Source organism: Propithecus coquereli, unplaced genomic scaffold, assembly GCF_000956105.1.
Source record: "Propithecus coquereli isolate 6110/MARCELLA unplaced genomic scaffold, Pcoq_1.0 Scaffold501, whole genome shotgun sequence".
NCBI lineage: Eukaryota > Metazoa > Chordata > Mammalia > Primates > Indriidae > Propithecus > Propithecus coquereli.
The window spans coordinates 603,952-621,812 of record NW_012150853.1 but is presented as its reverse complement, the minus strand read 5'-3'; the positions used below and the strand labels follow the sequence as shown (position 1 = coordinate 621,812).

At 57.2% G+C, this 17,861-nt stretch overlaps 1 protein-coding gene across 1 annotated transcript in view; it reads left to right on the top strand.

Moving 5' to 3' along the window:
• CCDC57 (coiled-coil domain containing 57) overlaps nucleotides 1-15,063 on the top strand; it is a 120,364-nt gene extending 105,301 nt beyond the window's left edge. Inside the window, exon 21 of the mRNA XM_012656358.1 lies at nucleotides 14,861-15,063. Coding sequence (XP_012511812.1) covers nucleotides 14,861-15,063 — 203 coding nt within the window. The remainder of the gene's footprint in view (nucleotides 1-14,860) is intronic.
• Nucleotides 15,064-17,861: the final 2,798 nt, after the last annotated feature.

Genomic DNA, 17,861 nt, shown 5'->3' with positions numbered 1-17,861 from the left:
GTCCAAGCCCTCTGACTGCAGAGAGGGCCCCGGGGCGCCAGGCTGATGGGCCAACTAACCCGCGGTGGCGGCTGGCAGGCCCGCGGTGTCTGCTCAGACTGTGGGCGACTCCACCCATGGTCTGCTCCATGGCAGTGCAGTGGGGGCTCCCACAAGCTCTTCCCATTTTTCAAGAGAAGCTGGAAATCATGTTTTTTATATAAAATGTTTCATTTAAAAAATATTGGCAACTAATCAAACCAAAACAAGATGTGGGCCAAATCACAGCTCCCTTTGCAAGCTGCATGCTCCTGAGGGCTAGACCCAGCCTTGCCTAGGGACGTGCAGCCTCCAGCTAAGAACGGCATTTATAGCGTTAAAGGTTTGGCACACCTGGTGGAAATGGCTACAAGGTGAAAATGAGTGTCTCTTTACTCTCAAGAGTCATGTAGACAAGAAGCCAAAGCAGGTGCATATACACATAATTTAGATACGAAGCAAATACACCAAGTGCCACCTGGTCTCTTCCACACATTTACTGAGATGCCCGCAGGTATCAGCCTCTGCATTCAGCAGCTGGGGAGGTCCCACCTCCTCACCCGTCCCTTCCTGGTGTCTTGTGTTTTTGAGCTGAGACTCTTCTGGGCCTTTCCTGAAGGGAGACTCGAGACTCGACTCAGAGCAGCATTTCAGACGTTCCTCTGAAGTCAGATTATGGTCAGCCACGCCCGTGGGCCACCTGCACACCGCAGGTGTGAAAACAGACCCTCAGGCCAGGCGTGGTGGCTCACACCTGTAATCCTAGCTCTCTGGGAGGCCGAGGCCGGCGGATTGTTGGAGCTCAGGAGTTCAAGACCAGCCTGAGCAAGAGCGAGACCCCATCTCTACTAAAAATAGAAAGAAATTAATTGGACAACTAAAAATATAGAAAAAATTAGCCGAGCATGGTGGCGCATGCCTGTAGTCCCAGCTACTTGGGAGGCTGAGGCAGGAGGATCGCTTGAGCCCAGGAGTTTGAGGTTGCTGTGAGCTAGGAAGATGCCACGGCACTCTAGCTCAGGCAACAGAGTGAGACTCTGTCTCAAAAAAAACAGACCCTCAGCGTCTCCTCGTCCACGCGCCTTCCCACCCGGGAGTCCTGGTATCACGCCTGGCCTCAGATGCTCAGAGAGCAGGTTGGCACGTCCCAGCCGTGGGAGGGAAGGAGTCAGCTGTGACACACACTTGCGATAAGAAAGAAAAGGGGAAAACAGCACAGGAGGGGTGACCTCAAAGAACAGTGTGTGACGCCTCTGCAAACTCTTCAAACCTTCAGTCTCCCGCTGAGCTCACACTTGAATACTAACAAGAGAGCCCTCGGTCCAAGCTAATCTGTACCAGAAGGTGAGAGGCACAGCCCGGGGGAGCTTTGAGAGACCACCCCACGGGAGGGAGAGGCCACAAGGGCTCCTAACCCCAGAGGCCGGCCCAGGAAGGAGTTCACTGGCTGGGCTCCAGGGACAAAGCCTGGGAACGAGGAGAAGCCACCTGACCTGGGTGAGGACTCGCACTGTTCTCACGGCCTGCAGCCCTGCACTGTGACCCCAGGAGGTGAAGGGCCTCCTGCTCTCTTGTTCCCCAGTGTCCCCCTCTGTCCTCCCGGCTGTGTCCCTGCTGCTCTCAGGGTGGGCTGGGAAAGAGAGAGCCAGGTCACGCTGGTGAAATTGTTATGAGATTGGTGTGCACAACTTCCACTGCATCTTCTTGTAATGGCAGCAAAAGAAACCTAAGAACTGGTGTTCTGGTCGAAGCAGGGAGCATCGCAGTATCCGGAACCAGGCGAACAGCCTCCTGCCTTCGCTGATGATCGTGGCCCGAGACTTCAGAGGAAGAAGAAGCAGAGCACCCTCTAAGTTTTCTGAGAAACAGCTGGTGAAGTGGACCTTTGTTAGCTCTTTTCTTGAAATCGTTATGACGAAATAATTACTGCCGCTTAGGAAAGTCACTTGTGTTGAAATAACTTTTAACACAAAGTGAATACGTTAGGAAATAACCAAATTGGCTTGCTTTTTAATGGTATTTATTCCAGGGCCACAGAATGGCCACACACTTCTGCTTCTAGCCAGTAGTTACAAAGACCAGAATTTAATATTCTGGGAGACACAGGCAACTAGAAAATGGGCAAACTTCGTGAAACAACTGTTCTCAGACAATAGGTAGCACCAGACTGTAATCCTTGAGAGAAGGAGGACACATGAGGTGAGCCCCAGGATCGCACGGCCTTCTGCCAGGAGGCGGCTTCTGGGCTGCAGGTAGAGGGAGGGGACAGCAGCCAAGCAGAGCTCAGCAGCCTCGCTAAGCTGCATAAGCAGCAGGTGGAGTCCGAGGAGGCAGGAGGGGCCGAAGCTTTCATGGCAGAGTCCAGAAAGGAGGAAGCTATGAAGAAAAGCGCTCCAGACATGTGCACAAAGGTTCTCCTGAGTCTTCACACGTGCAGAACAAAACTCCACAGAGCCAAGCCAGGGAGAGAACGCACCTTGTCAAATGGACGGTTTCGAGAGCTCTCATGGCGTAGTGAGACTGATGGGTCCCTAGTGACCACTGGGCATTCAGTGGAGACTCCAGAGAAGCCACCCAGGAATAGGGCCGGTCGTCTCCAGAGCGAAGGCTCATCTAGACCTACCTAGAAAAGCCTGAAAATGGCCTTGAGCAAGCAGGTAGCCCAAGCGCCTGCCAAAACAGAGCCGGCGCTCTTTAACAACGTGCTCAAAATGTCTAACATCCCATCAGAAATTACAAGACATGTGAGAAGGCAGGAAAACATGGCCCACGATGAAGGGGGAAATGAGCCAAGAGAGACGCAGAACCAAGAGACACAATGGTAACCAGCACACAGACGTCAGCCGGCTGTTCGCATGTGCACCTAATGGGAAGAGTCACTGATGATATAAAAAAAGAACCAAATGAAACTTCCAGAGATGAAAAATACAATGTCTGATAAGGAGAACTCCTTGGACGGGATTAACAACAGAAGAGAGACGGCAGAAGGAAGAGCAGGGACTTGACCACACAATGAGAGAAGCAAGGGGACGGCAGAGCTGTCCTCTGACAGGGAGAGGGAGGGAGCAGAAAGCGTATTCAGAGAAGGAATGTGCTGTGTATTCAGTTGGGGCGGGAGAAGAAATAGCCAAATTTAGGGGCCACTAAATTTTTTCCTAAATTTGATGAAAATGCTTAACTCGTAAATTCAAGAAGCGTAACTACCCTACAGCCAGCAGCAGGTGAGCACACACGTGCCCACATGTGCAACCAGGGACACCACGAGCGAGTTCCTGAAAACCCGTGGTAAAGAAAAAATCTCAAAAGCAGTCAAAGAAAAAATAAAAGACACGTTACACACAGAGAAATGAAGATAAAAATTATGACAGAAAATGAACCTCAGCCCTAACCTTATGCCAAAACCAAAATCTAATTCAAAATCTATCATAAGCCTAAACTAAAACTATAAAGCTTCTAGGAGAAAACACAGGAAGAATCTTTGTGACTTTGGAGTAGGCAGAGATTTCTCAGGATATAAAAAGTTTGAACCATAAAAAAAAATGGATAGATTGGACATCATCAAAATGTAAACATTTTAGGCCGGGCGTGGTGGCTCACCCCTGTAATCCTAGCACTCTGGGAGGCCGAGGCGGGCAGATTGTTTGAGCTCAGGAGTTCGAGACCAGCCTGAGCAAGAGCGAGACCCCGTCTCTACTAAAAATAGAAAGAAATTAATTGGACAACTAAAAATATATAGAAAAAATTAGCCGGGCATGGTGACACATGCCTGTAGTCCCAGCTACTCGGGAGGCTGAGGCAGTAGGATTGCTTGAGCCCAGGAGTCTGAGGTTGCTGTGAGCGAGGCTGACGCCATGGCACTCACTCTAGCCCAGGCAACAAAGTGAGACTTTGTCTCAAAAAAAAAAAAATGTAAACATTTTATTCTTCAAATGACATTGTTAAGAAGGTGAAAAGATAAACCACAGCTGGAGAAGGCATTTGAACACAAATTAAGAACTTGTATTCAGAATATATAAAGAACTTTACAACTCAATAATGAGGAACAAATAAACCCAATACAAGCGAAATATTTGGATAGACCCTCCACAAAAAAGATAAACAAATAGCCAGTAAACCCATGAAAAGATGCTCAACAGTGTTAGCCATTAGGGAAATGCAAATTTAAACCACACTGAGATGCCGAAACATGTTAACTCAAATGATCGACATTTTGGCTGGTCCGATGGTAGTGTGTTATCAGAACTTACTAACATTGGTGTCACTAAGGTTACTATACCACCCCCCACTGCTATTTTTGACTGGCTTACAGAAATGATTGAAATTTTTAAAAAACATGACAAAATCAAGTATTGGCAGGGATGTAAGGCCACTAGAACCCTTACGCCCTGCATGTGGGAACACGGAGTGGCACAGCCGCTTTGGAAAACAGTTTGGCAGCTGGTAAAAAGTTAGACGCGCTTCCTAACACCACTCAGCCCTTCAGCTCCAAGGTCACCGAGCAAGAGAACAGACACGGCATGTACCCAGAGACCTTACACGGATGTTAATGGCAGCCTCGTTCATGATATCCCAAAACGGGGAGCAACGCAAATGTCTACTGGCAGATAACGGGACGAGCAAATCATGGTGCAGCCACGCAGTGGAACGCTGCTCGGCACAGAAAAGAGCTGCTGAACCTGTAAACCCGAGCGAATCTCAGAAACATTCCTTTGGTATGTGGAAGAAGCCAGACCTCAGAGCGTACCTGGTACACTCCGCAGTATTAAGGTGAGACCCTAGAATGACTCACCTGATGGATAGTGACAGAAAGCAGATCAGTGTTTGCTTGGGGCCAGGGTGGACGGTGGTATTTGGGGTGATAGCAATGTTCCATACGTGTGTGTGTGTGTTTTCTAAAACCCATCAAAATGTACACTTAAAATGGGTGCATTTCATTGTATATAATTTAAACCCCAATAAAAATTATTGGAAAAAAGAGGAGCCCCTGTGTCCAGCGACCTTTGTGGGGGCAGCTGCGGTCGGTGGAGGCTCCCGGTGAGCGTCCGCGCTCTGCCCCACGTCGTCCCCCCGCTGTGTTGGTCCCTCTCCTGTACCACAGCCCCCTTTCTGCTCACGCAGTTTCAGGGTTAGGGTGAGGCCCACCACAGGCAAAATCAAGGGGGGCCGAGGTGGGACAGACAACCGGCTTTCCCTGCCGCACGGTCCACCCCTGCTGCAGCCCCTCGCGGGTGTGTGTGGTGCCGGAAGCCATGCGCTGGGGCCTCCTGCTCACTCCCCGCCGTGCACTGGGGAGCTCCCGAGGGGGTTGTTGCTGCAGACAGTGTCTTCCTGCAAGCCCCAGCTCTTCTTGGAAGTGCGTGGAAATGCCCTGGGGGCGGGAGGGCGTGAAGGGCGTCGTTGTCATCCCACCCAGCGCTGCCCAAGCCACCATCCTTTTCAGGCCTGTGCCCACAAGATTTTGTTTGAAAAGATATTGATAGTACCTCAACTTTAAAAGCTAGCGTATAGAACAGCCACTTCATCGTCTTGGTCATAAGGAGTTGCTTGGTCTCTGGAGAATCGCTGCAAACCTCCCACTCACTGTGTGAGGAAACAGTGGGCTCAATCCCCCTTCCCTAAGGGAAGGCACTATCCTGTGGATTCGTCCCCCAAATCCCGCCTTTGGGGAAATTCGATCCCGCTGTTGGAGGTGGGGCCTGGTGGGAGGTATTTGGGTCGTGGGCGGACCCCTCATGAGTAGATTCATGCCCTCCCTTGGGGGCTCTGCCACTTCCTGCCAGGAGAGCTGGTGGCTGGGCAGGGCCTGGCCACCCCGCACACAGCAGCCCTCCGCCCGGCTGGGGCCGTGCGTCCTGCACAGCCTGCAGACCGCGAGCCAAATAGAACTCTTTCCCCCGTAAATCATGTCAGGTATTCCTCTACAGCGCCGCAAACTGGTGGCGGAAGCGCCAGCCGTAGATATCACGGATGTGGCTTTGTTTCAATAAAACTTTATTTACAAAACAGGCAGCAGGCTGGTTTAGAGTTTTCTTGCTATTTCCAATATTTTTATGATGTTTACTAGGTGGTCCAGCTGCTGCAGAGAAGCGCTCTGGCATTTGTAGACCGATCCGTTCCCCTTGCCGAGCTCCCGTATTAACACTAACAGTTTGTCTTTGATTCTTTCTTTGTACTGAGGCGATGATGATTGTATTGTCTTCCGTCCGCTTCTTCCCTCCCAGCCCCTCTGCTCCTTCTTCTCTTCTTCTCTCGGTGCAGCGCTGGGGGGACCCTAGAACCGTGTGGGCAGGAGCAGGACAGCGGGCTCCCTGTCATGAGGGGACAAGGCTCGAGTGTTTCCGCCGTGAGTGGTGATTGCCGGGGGCCTTTTCCACACGGCGTCCCCAAGTTAAGAAATTCCCCTTGATTTTTTTTTTTTTTTTTTTTGAGGCAGAGTCTCACTCTTTTGCCCAGGCTAGAGTGAGTGCCGTGGCGTCAGCCTAGCTCACAGCAACCTCACACTCCTGGGCTCAAGCGATCCTACTGCCTCAGCCTCCCGGTAGCTGGGACTACAGGCATGCGCCACCATGCCTGGCTAATTTTTTCTATATATATATTTTTAGTTGTCCGATTAATTTCTTTCTAATTTTAGTAGAGACGGGGTCTCGCTCTTGCTCAGGCTGGTTTGGAGCTCCTGAGCTCAAACGATCCGCCCGCCTCGGCCTCCCAGAGAGCTAGGATTACAGGCGTGAGCCACCTCGCCCGGCCTCCCCTTGAGTTTTCATCACAGTTTGATGTTAAACCTTCTCAGATGTTTTTTCTGCATTGAGATATGATTTTTTCTTTTATTTATGGAGTGAACAATGGTGACAGATTTTCTGATGTTGGACCAGCCTTGCATTATTGAAATATACTTTACTTGATCAGTATACTTGTTAAGCATTTGTAGTACTTTTTTGCTAATGTTTTATAGAGATTTTAGAGCCGTATTTATGAGTTAAATAGGCCCATCATTTTCTCGTGTTGTTCTTATCTGGCTCTGAGAATCAAGATTACTTCATAAAATGGACCGGGAAGCTTTCACTCTTCCTGCTTTTCTGAATAATTTGAATAGATGGGGATTGACCATGCAGGGGTCTTTTGGGAAGGGAAGTGTCTGGCTACCGTTTCAATTTCCTTAATAGTTACTGGGTAATTCAAATGCTTTTTTTTTTATTTTGGAATTTTCCATTTCATCTGATTTACTAGTTTTAATTTACGAATTACTAATCACATTTAATTTACTAGTGAACAGGCCTTCATAACATTCATCCTACTGTTTGCCTTTTCTTAACCTTTATCTAGTTAAGAAATTCCCTTGTGCCCCTGACTAAGCCCCTGTTTTCGTCGGGCCGGTGCTGCCTTATCAGATGTGCTCCCCGCACTGAGACAGCCGGCCGTGTGCTGGCCAGCGCCGTCCCTGCTGTGCTCACCCGCTCTCTTCACAAAGGTTAATCTTCATCAGTTTCTTCAGACAGCAGTTTGGGATCTGTTGATGTTCGGTGCTGTGTTTTCTTGACGTTTCTATTTCACTGAAATGTGCCTTTCACTTTAGGGTTTTCTTCTTTCTTGTTTCCTTGAGTCTGTTCTGCAGCTTTCTTCCCGACTTACCACGTTGGAGACTCAGCACAGCGGAACTTTCTTAACTGTCAATGTTTCCTGATAAGCGTGTACGGAAAGCTGTGTTTCAGCTGGATCCTATACATCTGAAATTTAAGAATTCAGTTCTAACGGTTTAATTCATTTTATGATTTCCTTTATAACCAAGGATTGATTATTTGGTAATACATTATGCAGTTTTGAAGCAGAGGGGACTTAGGGGCTTTCGATGTTGGTTTCTAATTCTGCTGCATTGTGTTTGGAACGAACACATGCTCTGTGGTCTGCCGTGAGCGGCTCTGCGTATGGTCCGTGTTGGCTGCAGAGGAAGCGCGCCGTCTGCCTGCCAGCTTAGCCCTGCGTGTGCGGTAGCTCCAGCTGACTGGTCCTGCTAAGTCTCTGCCACCTCTGCATGGGGGGCGGGTTGGTTTTTGGTCAACCAGGGTTAGTTAAGATCTTCACCTAGTGCTGTTGAGTTGTCTGTTCTTCCTGCAGCTCCGTCAGCTGTTACTTGGCATGTTTTGAGGTTGTGCCTTTAAAAATAGAGTTCTTTGCCTCTTATGTCACTTTCTGCCTAATTCTACTTTATATTTTTACTTGTTCTGTCTTTTTGTTTTAAATGGGTCTTTCATACAACATCTTGTTGAATCTTGACTTTTTTAAATCCAATCCAAGGAATTTTTTTATTTCGTTAGTCAGTTTAACTCATCCACTAAATTCTTACCTATTAGAACTTAATTCTCTCATATTATTTATCGTTTCTGTTTCATTTTTCTACATTCTTGTTTTTCACCAGAAAAATCATGTTTTCTGCTGCTGTTTTGTAAGTGACACACTCTCGTCCTGTCCCGGGATGATTTCCCAACTCATCACCACGCACGTCCCTGCCACCTGCCCCTCCCCTGGCAGAGCCCAGAACTCCCTGTTTGGGCCGCGTGGGCCTGTGGTTCCCAGTCCCTCGTTCCCCCGCTCCTGCAGCCGCTTCTGGCCTCCCTCCCTGCTCGAGCAGCTCCTCCAGGTGTGTCCAGCGTGGTCCTTACATGGGCCAGAGCCTCAGGAACACTCGTGCCTGGACGTGTCGGGGCTTCTGCGCAACACAGTTCCGTGTGAAGATGCAGAAGAGTTTGTGCGAGTTTCGCCTCATCCTTCCTTGGCACCTTGCTCGAGTGTCTAACGTAAGCGCACACGAATTTCACACCAGTGCCAGCCTCGCCCGGGTGCCCTCGCCCCGTGGACCAGGCAGCTGTCCTCCTCGCTGGGACCGCCCTGGAAACGCTTTACTCTTTTGGTCATAGAATTAGGAAGTTGTCGCCGGGCCCATCACACTGCCGCGCTACTTGGTCTGGTTGGTCTGAACGCCGCACTCACAGTCGTTGCCCGGCACGTCCGATGCTGCAGGCGAGACTCGGGGGTTGGTTTTGAGACTTGGGAAGGGAAGAGGAAGGGGACTTGTGGACTGGAAATTCTGCCGTGCACACATTTGGCACCATCACTTTCGTGACTCTTGCAGTTTAGCCAGTGACAGTCTGATGCTATACACGAGAGATACTAGCCTGAAATTCACGCCATCCTTTCAGGCTCTCAGTAGACGCTGACGTGAAGTGCAGGTTTCGTGTCCAGCCTGTACCCAGGGCTGAGCCTTCTTGCTGGGGACCAGAGGCCTTTCAATGAGCATGAATAGCCCAGCACTCCCGAGAAGGGCCTGAGTTCACAGGGTGGGGGCTTAGGTCACACGTTCTCCCAGAAGCCCCCGTGACGCCTGGCCCAGCGGCTGCTCACGCCCAGGCATGGCCACAGGCTGCTTCTCTTTGCCGCATACGCTTGGTGCTCCAGTCACAGACTCTCACCTGCCACGAGCACCCAGACCTCTCCTCTGACTCAGACCGTGGAGATGGCTGGCTGCTCGGACACCGTGGGGACAGAAGCCACGGGCAGGTGGGATGGCAGGGCAGGAGATAGAGACCAGGCCTCCTCCAGGGGCACGAACGCATCTTCCAGCGTGAACTTCTATCCATGAGACGTGTGCAGAGGGAGGTGCCGAGGCATCCAGAAGCTGCCACATCCCTGCCGTGACTGCGGACCCTGGAGCCAACCCCCTTCCGTGGAGGAGCCTGTTCCAGGAGCGTCTGTCCTAGAGCAGCTGGGTGCACAGTGGGAGCCAAGGGCAGCTGGGGGCAGAGAGCCGGCCACCAGCCCTTCTGGTGGAGCCGGTCTCTGACGGATGCCTGCCCTGACTCTCAGTCCGGGCACTGATGCAGGGTCTTCTCCAAGCCCCTGTGGGATGGGCGGTGTGGCTGCTGCAGAGCTGTGTCCATCCCCACCAGCATGGGCCAGGGGCCCCAACCCACCATGACAGAACCCCCAAACCAACTCCCTCCAGCCATCCCTGTGGCTCCAGGCCAGGCCAGGCAAGCACTGGTCTGTCTCTGCTATGGCCACCCATCTGCCCGCGGGCCTCTTCTGCCCTCACCCCGGCCACATCCCTCCACATCGCTCCCCGAGCAGACCTCAGCCACCCAGGGCTGGCAGCGAGCCTGGCCGCCGACTCAGGCCCGCGCTGCCGTGCGCACCTCGCCTGCATGTGCCGCGGGCATGTTGCTGCTCTGCCTCTCTTTCCAGGGGAAGCGAAACGGCCCATGGAGTCCAAAGGGTCATTGGGCAGACGTCCAGAGCGCGATTTCAGGGCCCTGGTTTCCAGGGGAGAGGACTTTGGCCCAGCGCGCGGCCCATGGCGCCCTGAGCGGACGGGCATCCTCCTGAGCGTGGCTGGTGGCAGCTCTCCCAGGAGAGAGCATTGCCTCATGCCCAGCCAAGACGAGCAGAGGGCAGCCTGGTGTGCAGGTCGTGGCCTCGGCGAGTGGCAGGCGGTACTGCTGCCCAGGGGACGTAGCTGTGGCCTTGACAGCCCCTGGCCAGCGCAGGCTTGCTGGTGCGTGGCCCCGAGATGCTTGGGGGTATCTGCCTGGTGCTGTGAGCTGCCCTGGCGAGCCTGCGAGGCCATTTGTGAAAGTTCTTCTTTTGTGAATTTTATCTAGAATCCCCTGCATCCCTTGTCAGGCCCTTTTCTGCTGTCCCCAGATGGTGCCTGCGGAGGCCATGTGCTGCCTGAATGTGGCCCCTGGGCACTAGTCGAGGGGCTCTGGCCTGAGGGGGTGTGGGGGGTGTCAGGCTATGACCACGTCCACGTGGGTGGCCGCCACCCCACACCCCGCCCTGGCTTCTGCACCCGCTTCCCTTCTAGGGCCTCAGGGCCTCCTCCCACCTCATCGCCTCCCCTGCACCCACCGGCCTACAGCCCACCCGTGCTGGCTTCAGCCCTCACTTCTTCTCCTGGGGGTCTCTGGGTCCCATGTAACCCAGTATAGGCCTGCGTGCTTATCTTCTCTCATCGGGGCAGAACCCACTCTCCTTGAGGCCTTGTGCCCACAAAGCACGTCCCCTAAATTCCCTTCCTTGGGACCCCAGCCTGCACCCCACTGCCAGGTGGCCCCCCTCAAGGGCCAGGATGGGCACCAGCACCACCTGAGTGGGCTCAGAACCAGGGAGGGGGCCCCCTGCCAAAATGGCATGAGGGAGGAGCGGTCACAGGTTGGTGGCTGGGCAGCGATGCCGGTGCACTGACGCCCAGGTCCCACCTTCTCCCGCTCCACGAGTGGAGTGCGCAGAGCCCTGAAGGACCGGGGGCTTCCCACTGCCCCCACCTGCGCAGTCAGCGCAGGCAGGGCGGCCCAGAGCCCCGCACCAAGGGCAGGAGTGTGTGGCCCAGGCTCAGGGAGGAGCCCTCCTGCAGCTGGGGGGCAGGCCCAGCGCCCTGCTGGCCAGAGCGGCCCCCCGTGGAAGGCAGTTGGGGCCACCCAGGCCTCCCTCCACTGGAGCCCTTGCTGGGCAGGTGCCCTCCGAGCTCCCTGCTGTCCCGTGGGGCTACAGCTCGGGTGGGTGGCAGCCCTGTGTGCTGCACTGCACGAGCTGGGCTCCCTTAGGAAGAGGTGTCCGCAGGGGAGGCTGCTGCAGGAGCTGGGGGGCTCATGCCAGGGCACTGCACACGAACACCACGGCACGGGGGTCCTGGGAAGGAGCTCTGAGCCCAGGGCCGGGGGAGCAAGGCCTTGCTGGCCACCCACACCCACGCTGGGGCCGAGCTGAGGGCTCAGGTCTGTCCTGACTACACAGTGGGAAGCCGTGTTCCCAGGAGACCTGGGAGTGGAGTTGGCTGCGTTGGGGAGGTGTTGGGCTCGGGTGAGGTCCTGTGGGAGCAGGACAGGTCTCCGCAGAACCCAGACTGTCGGCGTGGAGGAGGGCAGAGGCCACGGTGAGCTACACAGGCCTCTGTCCCCTGTGCCCAGGGCCACAAATTAGACCCACGTCCTGAGCTGCCTTCAAGGGCAGGCTCTAGAGAGCCCTGGCAGGGCACCGTCCGCCCTTGTCAAGGCCCTCAGCGGCTAGGCAGCCTGAGCGCAGGTGCAGGAGGAGCCCCCAGCGAGGCCTGAATGTGGCCCAGGAGCCCTAGACGCCCCGCCCCACCCGAGGATGAGACGGGAGGCAGGGCCACGCCTCCACCACGGTTCTTCTAGGTCAAAGGACTGTGCCGTCCCAGGAGACAGGCCTGTCTCACTGCAGTCTCACGCAGCGGCCACCAGCCAGCCCAGCTGATCCTGCCCTCAGCACACATCAGACCCCTGCAGGGTTAAGCCGGGGCTGGCCTGGCAGGCTCCAGGCCTTGGTTAATAGCTATAAGGCCTTAGACATTTCGGGAACTTTCCAGAAGCCGTGTGCTGGGCCAGAGCAAACCAAGCAGTGGGCAGGAGGCAGGTGTGTGCAGGGCCCGGAGGCACGGCCCTTGAGCTGTGCTCGACAAGTGGTGTGTCCACATAATTTCCCAGAGGCCTGATCGGAGCCGGTGCAGAGAGAGAGGTCGCAGGCCAGGCTCTGCAGAACAGGTCAGGCGAGAGGGCGGGCAGAGCGGCAGGGACCAGGAGTGTTCCACAAACCAGTTGCTGGGCTGACTGCAGATTAGCATCAGGCAGCAGACGAATCCAGGGTCACAGAGAGTCACTCCAGGGCAGATGGGCTCGACACATCCCGCCCTCATGCCCGGAGAGCCAGGAGCACGGCCAATTCCCGCACTGTCCGCGGGGAGGGCACTGCAGGGGGAGAACGGGCAGGAACCTGAGACCACAAAGCAGGTTTCTGTCCCTGGGCAGCCAGACCAGCTCAGGAGCCTGCCCCGAGCCAGGCAGGGGGTTCGCTCTGGGGAGGGATGTGAGCCTGTGCTCCCTGCCCAGGGGACTGTCAGGTGCCCTCTGACCCAGTTCCTGGTGTGGGTCGGGGGCCACCCTGCCCGGTGTCCAGCAGGACCGGTGACCGGTTGCACCCAGCGTGCCACCTCCCTGGCTGTCCCCCCTTGCAGAGACCCTGCCTCTCCCAGGTGGGCAGCAGAGGGTCCTCCCCAAGCAGCACGGGGTCTCTCGCCCTCAGCACCAGCTCCTCCGGACCCCCAAGCAGAGGGTCTTGAGGTCTGCACTGCCCTCTTCCCTAAACCTCACTTTCTGCAAAGACGCCCCCAGCAATTTCTCAATTCAGGTTAAGTCCCCAGATCCCTTGTGTCCTAGGGAGGGACAGCCAAGGCCCCTGAGTTTGAGGAGATTCCCCCAGGCTTACAGTGGTGATCCCAGGACCTGGTCAGAGAGGACCCTGGTGTCCAGCCTGAAGCCCCTTCCATGGGACACCCCTGCCTTCCACGTGGGCTGCGCCATCCAGAAGGAAACCCAGGGAACAGAGCTCAGGGCAGGGTGGGACCTGAGGGTGGAGGGGTCTGTTGAAAGAGAGGGGTGGGGAGTCTTTGCAGGAAGAGGAGGAATTCCTCTGGGGCTGGGAGAGCTGAGGGGGTGTCCAGGGCCCCCAGGACCCCAGTAGGGGGCCAGAGGGTGTAATCCCATGAGGCTGCTGGTTCCGGGTGTCAGGATAAGCCCAAGAAGGGAAGGAGGACCCACGACCACGACCCGGAGAAGCAGTATGTCACCACGCATGTCCCCAAAGCACAGACCCCATACCAGCCCCATCAGGCCAGACTCTAGCTGTCACACCAATCATGGGGTGGCGGCTCAGTGGACGCTGGGCACACAGTATGCATGTCACCCCCAGGTGTGCCTCCCAGTGTGAGGGGTCCCTCTGAGCTGGCAGTGGGGGTCAGGCCCCCACAGACACACCAGGGTCAGGAGCCCCCAGCCTCCAGGGAGAGGCGGTTCTGAGCTCACATCTCAACCGTGGATTTTAATGATGTTTTATTGTTGTTTTCCAAAATAAATACATTCTTTTTTTTTTTGAGACAGTCTCACTCTTTTGCCCGGGCTAGAATGAGGGCTGTGGTGTCAGCCTAGCTCACAGCAACCTCACACTCCTGGGCTCAAGCAATCCTTCTGCCTCAGCCTCCCGAGTAGCTGGGACTACAGGCATGCGCCACCATGCCCGGCTAATTTTTTCTATATATTTTTAGTAGTCCGATTAATTTCTTTCTATTTTTAGTAGAGGTGGGGTCTCACTCTTGCTCAGGCTGATTTCGAACTCCTGAGCTCAAACAATCCGCCTGCCTCGGCCTCCCAGAGTGCTAGGATTACAGGCATGAGCCACCGCGCCCGGCCCAAAATAAGTATATTCTTAATTCAAAAAACTTAGAAACTAAAGAAGAGCTGGCAGGATGAAAAAGCTCGCAACACTGCCCCTGTGCAAAGATGTTCAAGGCCACCGCTGCAGGAGGGCTGCCCTGGCGCCTTGGCCCAGGCGTGTGGCACATTCCCCGGTCCTTGGCCTGTGCCCAGCCGGCCCACGGGTGTTGCCTGCTGGGGGGTCAGAGGAGCCCAGTGAGTGCAGCTTCTCCACAGGCCCCTGCCAGCCGTGCCCATCGGGCAGCAGTGTGCAGGGCAAGGGTCTCAGAGGGTGGGGACGCCCTGAATTGACAGAGGTGGGGCCGAAAGTCAAGCATTAACCCCAGACCCCATGCCCCTGGGCCCCCGTGGGACCCGTCATGAAATGGTCAGGTTCTCAGGGCCTGCTGTCCATGTAGGCCCAGGCCCTGCCCAGCATGCACCCAGACCTCCTGTGCCTGCGCCCCAGGCCAGGACCCCGAGGCACAGCCCAGGCCTCCATAAGCAGAACCAGGGTGAGCTGCGCGGCCGCTCTCTGTCCTGCAGGCCTGACTGCCCTTTGTCTTGTTTCTCTTCCCTGGCAGGGCTCCCAGCGCCACCAGCGGCCCCCCGTCTCCAGGAGGCTGTCAGGAGCCGCAATGTGTCGCAGGCGGGCTTTGCGATCCAAGGGATGAAGGTGTCAGCCCAGTCAAAGGCCGAACCCACCAGAACCTCCAAGTGTCATCCTGAAAAGGCTAGAGGTGGCCGGCGGCCCCCCAAGATCCGTAACTACAACATGAAGGACTGACCTGCAGCCTCCCCAGGGGAGCACAGGGCCCGCGGTTTACCAGGTGTCGGGGGAGTGTGCGGCACCCACGGACCCACCGCAGAGCACATTAAAACCCAGGTGTCCCCTCACACATCTGCTTGGCTGGTGTTTACCTGTCCTGCTTGGGAAACGCAGTATCAAGTGCTGGTGCCAGAGCCCGGCCTGCCTGCGTCACCACCCACAGACACCTGCACGCTGGCGGTGTCCTGGACGGTGCAGCCTTCCCTGGAGCCAGGCAGAGGGTAGGGGTGGAGGGCAGAATGCCCACCTGCAAAGCAGACTTTTCTCAAGAGCGCCATGTGAGGGGTCTTCCCGGGAACGAGAACCTCGGCTCCGCGTGAGCCTGGCCCAGGTGGGCCGACAGCCAGGTGAGCCCCTGTGCCTCAAGTGTGTTGGGCTGCTCGTGTCGGTGCTGGCAGGGTGGGGGCCGACCCAGAACAGCAGGTCCCGGCAGTGCCATCCATGTCTATCCGCCACGGAGGACAAGGGTGAAATGCCCCTGACACATGGGTACCCAGGGCCAGCACCTACAAGGATGAGAAACCTGAGCCGACGCCTGTGCCGCAGTCACTCCAAGTACCAAAAGAACACACCACACCCCCGATCAAAAAGCACGTCATGAGGCTGGTCTTGTGTTTTCCACACTGGCACCGATGCCCTCTGCAGTTGACATGATGGTCACCACCGCACGGGGTGTCTTGGGGGCCCATGTCCCACCCACATTCCTCCAGAGCCTCTGCTTTTGCCCTGCTGGTGCCCACACCTGGTCATGCCCTGCCTGCAGCAGAGGGCAGGGGCAGAGTGGCCTGGGCCTTGCTGTGCCCTCGGGCAGCCTTTTCCTTTCCGAACCAGGCAGACAGCTTCTCTGGGAGGACCGTGGGGGGAGGGCTGCTCCCGGCCCTAACCTGCTGTGCGACCTCGGAGAATCACACACACTTGCAGCTTCAGTTTGTCCCCGAGTAAAATACGACAGTGAGATCTGCCTTCCTGGCTCTCAGGTGTGCGGGCAGGAGAGCTGGCACAGCATTGGTGGCCGCTGGCAGTCTCTGACACGGCCCAGGAGGCAGGGGTGCAGATTGCTCTTGCTGGCCTGTGCGTTATGGTTGGCTTTCTTCATCTGCTCAGGTAAACACACAAATGGGAATGGGGGTGCCCCCCTGGAAACGAGGCATGGCTCTGTGACTTCCTTTAGCTGAAAGTGAGCAGAGTTGCCTGTCACCTTCTGTAGAAGCTGAGAGCAGGTGGGCAAGCCCTCAGCCCTCCGTGGCGCAGGCCCCGGGGCCTCCTTTCTGGCTGGCCCATGGTGAGATCAGGAGCTCCCATAGCCTGGGCACAGCCCCGCTGACCACTGACCAGCGCGCTGTGCGAGATGGGTCTGGGATGTCCAAGGCACTGGGAGGGGCGTTTGCACAGCACGGTCCAGGTGCTCCTGGCCAGTCCAGTGCCGGATGCCTGGAAAGCTTTGTCCTTAGGCTGACCGCGTGGCCTGACCCTGAGGTCTGAGGACAGAGAAAAGCCCCTGAAATGAGGACGCAGTTCAGGTGTCAGACCGGACCCTGTCTTCCCTGTCCTTCCCGACCCTTCCTCCCGCTGTGTGGACCTGCGACCGGCTGCAGGAGGGGCCAGTGGCCTTGTGCAGGGCTGCAGCTGACCACCTGCTGCCTCCCGTGTGGCCCGGCCACGACAACCCGCAGGCCTGCACCCCGAAAGGGAGGACAGAGGCAAGGGGGTGCCGGACAGGGAGGCCCCAGGCCCCTGCGCAGCCGAGCACCGCCCGGAGCCCCCAGAGCAGGGCGCCAGTCGGATGCCTGTGGCCTCAGGTGGTGTCTCGCGGTGCGGGCGAGGGCTGGACCCCTCCGAGCCACCCCCGTGGGGAAACCACAGGAGCGCCCGTGGGGCCGGGCAGAGCCTCCGCCCGCGCAGGTGAACCTGCGGGTTCTGCCTCTGCCGGGGCAGCGGCTCTTTTGTCCAAATCCCGCCCGGTGGGTGTCCGGGCAGACCCCGCTGGGCCCTGGGGGTGCCCCCGTCCGGCCCGCCCCCGTCCCTGCCCCGAGGCGGCTGCCAAGGAGGGGCCTAGGGGCGGTGGGCGTCCACAGGGACCCCGCGCGGCCGGGCCCGGAGGACCGGTGACCGGCAGTAACCCCGCGCGGGGTGCCCTCCGGGGTCAACGACCGCGCTCGCGCCGCGGCCCATCACCCTATCGCCTAGCAACGCCCACCCGCGCGCCGCCATTGGGCCGGCGCGAACGCCCCCGGCGCCCGATTGGCCCCCGCCGCGGGAGCCACGCCCCGTGTCCGCGCGGGCAGCGACGGCTGCGTGGAGCGGGCGGCCGCGAATGCGTGGACCCCGCGCGCCCGCCCGCGAGGTGGGGGCCGCGCCCACCGCCCGCCCCCCTTCCCCCGGTGCGGCCCCCGGAGTGACCCAAGCACGCCCCGTGCCGCCGCCCGCGCGGCGCACACGTGGCCGGCGGACCCGGACGGGGGCGGGGAACGGAAGTCGGGGGCGGGGGATGCCCGCGCGCCGCCCGCGTCCCCTCCCCCCTCGGGCGCGTCCCCGCGCGGGCCTGTTCGGCGGCGCGCACGGGCATCACCCCACGGCGGCGGCGCGCCGGGTCCCGGGGCGCAGCCCCGACGCTCATTGGCCTGGGCGGCGCAGCCAAGCTGTCAGCCCATGTGGCGTGGCCGCCTGGGGATGGCCGCGGTTTAAATAGCGCCGGCGCCGGCCTAGAGGGAGCCAGAGAGACGGCCCGGCCCCGGCCTCGCTCCGCGCCGCCCGCC